The following is a 6405-nucleotide window of genomic DNA, read 5'->3' as shown; positions in this document are numbered from 1 at the left end:
CTCTCTTACCTTTCCTTGCACCTGTCCACGTAATGCACTGCAAGCTCCAAGCAGCTCCTGAGTCCAACCCTCCTCCCCGGGTCCCTGCCAAGCCGGGCTCCTTCTTGCAGCAATCTATCATTTGCCAAACGCGCACATCAAAGGAGGCTGAGCAGCAGCGGCAGCATCAACAACAACAACAAAGGGGCAGAGAGCGTCTTTGCTGCCGCTCTGCAAAGTTGGATGCCACTTCCCCTGCTCGCCCTCTCGCTGGGTCATCTGGGGGGCTCTGCGCGCCGGGGGACGCCCGAACCTCCCCATCGCCACTGCAGAGCCGAGGAAGGTGTGCGGGGAGCTCGGGTTAACATTTCAAACGCTGCCTCTCCGGCGCGCGCGAGAGGGCTTCATTAGCATATGTCAGGGGGACTAGCATATATACGGGCTTTGTGTATAAACACGGCGCTAATCTGATCAGTTTCCCAGGACACCAGGGCCGCTGCAGCAGCAGCCGCTCTAGATGTTGATGCAAAGCCAGCGGCGGCAGCAGCCTCCCACATGCTCGGCGGGAGAAGAGGCTCCAGAGACTGCAGCTGTTGTCCCCAGGCGAAGTCCACCCCGCTGGAGAGCTTCCAGGAGCACCTCGGCCTGAGCGCGTAGCTCGCGCGCTCTTCTCCTCCGCTCCGCGCTCGCTCGCCTTCCAGCGCTCGCTCCGCCGCCTTCCTGCCGGCGGGCGCCCTCATGGCTCCTTTGGCCGAGGTTGGGGGCTTCCTAGGCGGCTTGGAAGGGCTAGGGCAGCAGGTGGGCGCCCATTTCCTGCTGCCTCCTGCCGGGGAGAGGCCGGCTCTGCTCAGCGATCGCCTGGCTCAAGCCGAGAGGGGGGCCAGAGCTGGTGGAGGCGCGGCGCCTGGCACCGCGGATTTAGCCCACTTGCAGGGCATCCTGCGCCGGAGACAGCTGTACTGCCGGACGGGCTTCCACCTGCAGATCCTGCCCGACGGCAGCGTGCAGGGCACCAGGCAGGACCACAGTCTGTTCGGTAGGTAGCCGCTGCCACCGGGCGCAGCCAAGCTTCATCCATCCTGCCCGGGGAGGCGTCTCGGTTCCTGGTGCGATGGAAACCAGCCAAGTGCCGCCGCAGAGCGGGCTGGTCACTGGGCAGGTGGTTAACCCGAGTCTCAGCAGCGCGGCTCGAGCCATAGACTTATAGGAACAGCTCTTCCCATGTCATTTATTAACCAGAAGCGTCTGTGTGGAGCGACGGAGTTCGTGGGCTGGCATGTACATATGACATGGGCATTCGTACATACATGCACGTGTCCGCGCGGTGTTTGCCTTTAGCAACAAACCCAGAAAGAGAGGCTCTCTCATGGCGACTTCATAATGCGACGTCCCACATTTGCCTCTGCATGCGCTCTAAATCTTTCCATAAACAAATGAAGATCAGGGGACTGTTAATTTTGCCGAGCTTCTCATCTGTCTCAGCTTGCTTTGTTTTGCAATGCCAAGAAAGCTAGAAGTGGGGTTGCACAGTGACAACTGAAGTGCAATCACACGAGTGGTGTTTCTTTTATTTCCTTTTTTAAATGGGTTGTCGATAACCAGAAAGGGAGGGGGAACATCCCAAAGATGTAAATGGCTTCCTGACAAGTAAGGGTAAATAAGAAGGAATGTAGGTAGGCACTGCAGTATTCTTGAACAAACCTGCTATTGTTGACCACCAGTGAAGTTTTTTCTGTATTGATTTAGCAGCCATAAAAAGGTGATTAAAGAGTTTTCTGTCATTTCTCCCATAGTCAAAACCATCAGCTGGAACAGCCTTTAACTGATTTTATAACACATTGAAGTACTAATGTTTTCTGAACTAAAAGAACTGTAGTTAAACATAGAGTTCTTCACAGAAGGGAAACTTTCTACAGCATGTAAACATGAAATCATTACTTTAAAAATGTTTTTAAAAAGATCAAAGATTTGCTCTGTTTCTTTTAAATGTTCTTCCTTTATTCCATCCCTGTTCTCAACAGGTCTGTCTGATGTGGTCTCTTTGTGGGTTGAATCACCTGCTTATTATGGGTTATAAAAGGAATGGCTTTGAAAATGATATCAGAAAGACAAAATACCTCTATGTCTTTTTATGGTAAATTGGACATTTGGAACGGGAAAATGTGTTATAATTTATATCCAATACAGAGTTTTTAATACTTGGCCTTTGTAAAGTGTTCAGCTAGCTTGTCATTTAGCACTGTAAATAAGAGGTATGCCAAAGTTTAGTTAAAACTCAAAAGATTGTAAATTACAGTACATTAACCTCTGAAGATGGAAAATGATTCAGAATGTGAAACGATATCCAGAATAAGAGAAAGTCATGCCAAACTATTGTAAAGAATATTCCCTATATTCACAGCAGTTGAAAAGGTTTGTATTTTTATTTTAGTAATGTGGTAGGTGTGACTCCAAAGCAACTCTGTTTACATAGGCAACAATTTTGACAGTTATACCTTACACATACCATACAAAAAGACAGGGAATGTGTAATGTAATCAGTACATAGTACATCTCTAAAAATATTTAGTGCTTAGGGTAAGCATAGGCTAATAGCAAGATTACATAGGATTTCTTTCTTCTATACAGGTAAATTGGATCCTTTTTGTCACATAGAAGGTTTATGGTGAAATTGTTTAAACATACATAATATAACAAATTTAAATACTAAATATTTAAACATTTAAATTTAAATATTATTTAAATATGCTATCTAAATCAAGTTTTAATTTTATTCCACATACTGTGATTAGTTTGTAATTTTTAAACATAGTATACATGCCCCATATTTTGTACATATACAAAACCTAACTGTGAAATCAATGGGAGTACTCACATGAATTGGGGCTGCAGGTTTGGACCCACATTTCAGATTAAACGTATGACAAATATAGTTTTCTTCTCTATGGGAAGACTCTCTAATATTGGAGAGTCTGTATTGGACTTCCATTCACATGGTGTCATTATTTTGACTTTCACCCATCATACATTTAAAAGTGTTGGTTGCTTAAGACAGTGCTGCAAAGAAGATGAAGTATATCTGAGTACTATACAATTTTTGTAGATGATTATATAATATTTAATGGAGTGTCTTTATACTATGGAAGGTATGCTTGAACTGACTCCTAACTGAATAGCTTTAACTCATTAATGACATACAGTCCTTTCTTAACTGAGTTATAGCAAATGTTTCTGAAAACAGCATATACTTGGTTTTCCTTATGAAGTGTTCTGAGTCTGCTTTGAACTAAAATGTGTATAGAATTCCGTTTAGTTGTAGGCATGTAAAATAGGAGTGTTCTTATATATGTATCTAGGTCACATTTATTATAGTGTGTACCAATGAAATATTTTACTTGCTTCTAAACATAAGCGTATTTCTTGACTTGAAAACAAGTGAGTTAAACAACCTTTTTCTTTTTTGCATACCTTCAGGTATCCTTGAATTCATCAGTGTGGCCGTGGGACTGGTCAGTATTAGAGGGGTGGACAGTGGTCTTTACCTCGGAATGAATGACAAAGGAGAACTCTATGGATCTGTAAGTATTAGCAATTATATCGATTAAGCCACATTTGGATTTCAGACCTGACATATTGTGGCAATTGTTAACAGTGGGGTGGGGGTGGGGGTGGGGAATCAGCAAACCACTGAAACAATGTAATACGCTAACTTTCTTTCCTGTTGAAATGATGTATGTCATTTGTGTCATTCAATCACTCTCTGACAATGCGTACTGATGATGGCTCAAATCGTCAGAGTCTAAGTCAAATATCTTACCCATATAATTAACTTGAGAAGAAAACAGATCAGAGAGGTTCCTCCATAACAGAAACTAAAGGAGAACAGTGAAGGAATGAAAGTAACCAGTTTAAAAGTCTTGGAAATCAGTGCAGTTGCTTATATTTTCTTTGTAATATCTATGCTACAAATCCACCATAAAAATATTGAAATGGAAAACAGAAAAAGGTAACTCTACAGATAAATAAATAAATCCAAACCCAGGGATTATTTCATTTATGGTCGGCTGATCCCTTAAACTTCAGCAGGTGGCACTCTTGGGCACTTGCCTTTCTTCAACATGTGAACGAAGACCTTTAAATAGCTTAGTTGTGTACCACTGAAAGTGTGAGGATAAAAGAGCAGAGGCAAAATCGTTTAATTAATATTCTGAATTAAAATTAAACTGGTTTTAAGGTTGAAAATAAGCTTTTAAGGATTTCAAATGGTTTTTGTTGAATAATTTCAGCATAAAACACTGCAAACGATGATTTTTGGCTGTACAGGACTCAGATTCTTCTCCATTTCAGTTTTTAAAACTTGAAAGATAAAATACTTGCCGTCCTCCCCTCCTACTCAAATGTTTCTGGGGTAATAAAATATACACCTTTGATAGGAGCGGATAGTAGCTTCAAGTCTACATTCCTATGGCTGATTGGCTAATATCCTTACTACACATGATGACTGAACATAATGATTTCTTACACTAGATTGTGAGCGCTGAGCTTTTTACAAACAAAAAGGAAACACTGTGTGCATTGCTACTGATTTTGGCATACCTTGTAAATTCATGACATCCTATATTGTTTGAGGCCTGAAAAATTTTTAGGATTTGTTGCTCTGTGAGTATGAAATGGTGATCAGATCGTTTTGTATCCCTGGTTAGGGGCACTGGAACGATTTGTATCATGTGGGTGTTGAGAGCCATTGGCCCAATGTGCAAATTCTGTATGTAACAGGAACAACTTCAAGCCAGTGGATGCAGTATCCTCAGCATCCCTAGTTCCAGCATCCATCTTTCTGATTTTTCCATCTCTGTGAAAGCTTTTCCTTGGCCATCAAAATAATGAACCAGATGCACCAAGTCCTTTGAGTTTGTAACATGAAGTGACGGTAATCCCTCTTCCAGCAGTGAATGAGTGTTTCTTTCAACAAGATTAATGGGGTCACCAAAGTCCTCATAATGATACATACTTTTTTAAAAAAATTAGGGAATCTGAGTCATGAATACTAGGTACAGCCATAATTGATGCTTTTCCAGGCCCATCTGTTACATTTGTACCTTTAACTAGAAGGTATATATATGGACAGCAGTGAGCATATTCCATCAGCATAAAGGGGGGTTCAAGTCATTCTTTGTTGGATATATTCCGTAGCAAAAGATATATTAAGGCAACTCTTTTTTTTTTTTTGGCCTTTTAAGAACCGGAAGACTTGAACACATATTGTCATGTCTCACATTTAATACCTGTATGCACATCCCAAAATCTTTTTCTAAGGGTGTCAGATAAAAATGCTGAAGATGTGTGTTTTAGTTGACTCGTGCATGAGTACCACCCTCTTCAATGCCAGAGAAAGTAATCAAAATGAGGTTTAAATCTCAAACTGTACACAAAACAGTACAGATCTAGTACTACTAAGAGGGAACCTTGTGAGCAAATAACTTTCCCATCTGCTCTAAAACAGTCCACATGCCCCAGATATGATCAGATTCACCCTCCTTTTGGGGTTAATTTCATTAGCAAATAAATGCATAATAAGTCAGTGTACAGTCCCATCTGTTTTGGTTATCATTGTATTTCTGTGTAGGAATATGTTGAGAAATTGGTTACTGAAAGAGCTCTCATCTTTTTTTTTTTTTTTAATAGGAGAAACTAACGTCTGAATGCATCTTCAGAGAACAGTTTGAAGAGAACTGGTATAACACGTATTCTTCCAATGTATACAAACATGGAGACTCAGGTCGGCGGTATTTTGTAGCACTTAACAAAGATGGAACTCCAAGAGATGGGGCTAGATCCAAAAGACATCAGAAGTTCACACATTTCCTACCCAGGCCAGTGGATCCTGAAAGAGTTCCAGAACTCTATAAAGATGTATTAGGATACAGTTGAAACAGGACAGAATGTTTGAAAGGAAACCAAAAAATGCCCCCCAAAATAACCTCCCCCTTTTCCTCTTGCAGCTTCCATGGTAACATGCAGGAAGGACTTTCAAATGCTGCAGAGTTACCAGGCTCTAGGAGAGTGGCTTTTAACAAGCTGTTTAGTGATAGCCTCACTTTTCTAATGTTTGGATATAGGAGACAAAGCCTTAAAGTTAAGAGTGGAACAGCCTCTTTGAAGTTTGCTGATCCTGTTGCTTGCCAGTAGACAGTGGGAGGTTGGAGTCCGATTTATTTTAAAATACCAAACTTGTGCCTAACTTTTCTGGATTCCCATACATTAGGGGAAAAATAACCACTTGTGGAGTGGGACAATAGACAGAAAGTTTGAAATGACAAAGACTAGTCTGTAAAACAGCAATAAAGCCTGGGAACTGTATAGGAAGTTATAGTGGCTATAATACAAATGGCAGAACTTGGAAGTCAATGCATCTCAATCAAAGCT

The 6405-nt window shown here is 41.7% G+C and overlaps 1 protein-coding gene across 1 annotated transcript; it reads left to right on the top strand.

Annotated features, from left to right (window-relative positions):
* Positions 1 to 717: 717 nt before the first annotated feature.
* On the top strand, positions 718 to 5910 carry FGF20 (fibroblast growth factor 20). Its single transcript, XM_074991824.1, has 3 exons — positions 718 to 1015; positions 3454 to 3557; positions 5665 to 5910. Exons 1-3 carry the CDS (start codon positions 718 to 720, stop codon positions 5908 to 5910), a joined length of 648 nt encoding a protein of 215 aa, XP_074847925.1.
* Positions 5911 to 6405: the final 495 nt, after the last annotated feature.

Source organism: Carettochelys insculpta, chromosome 4, assembly GCF_033958435.1.
Source record: "Carettochelys insculpta isolate YL-2023 chromosome 4, ASM3395843v1, whole genome shotgun sequence".
NCBI lineage: Eukaryota > Metazoa > Chordata > Testudines > Carettochelyidae > Carettochelys > Carettochelys insculpta.
Note: the sequence above shows the minus strand (reverse complement) of the source record. Positions and strands in the feature narration are given on the sequence as shown.

Excerpts from the sequence above, each read along its gene's own strand:
- FGF20 (XM_074991824.1), top strand. The coding sequence starts at position 718 with ATGGCTCCTTTGGCCGAGGTTGGGGGCTTCCTAGGCGGCTTGGAAGGG. Across the intron at positions 1,016-3,453 it reads GCAGGACCACAGTCTGTTCG|GTATCCTTGAATTCATCAGT; the intron begins GTAGGTAGCCGC and ends GCATACCTTCAG. Across the intron at positions 3,558-5,664 it reads AAGGAGAACTCTATGGATCT|GAGAAACTAACGTCTGAATG; the intron begins GTAAGTATTAGC and ends TTTTTTTAATAG.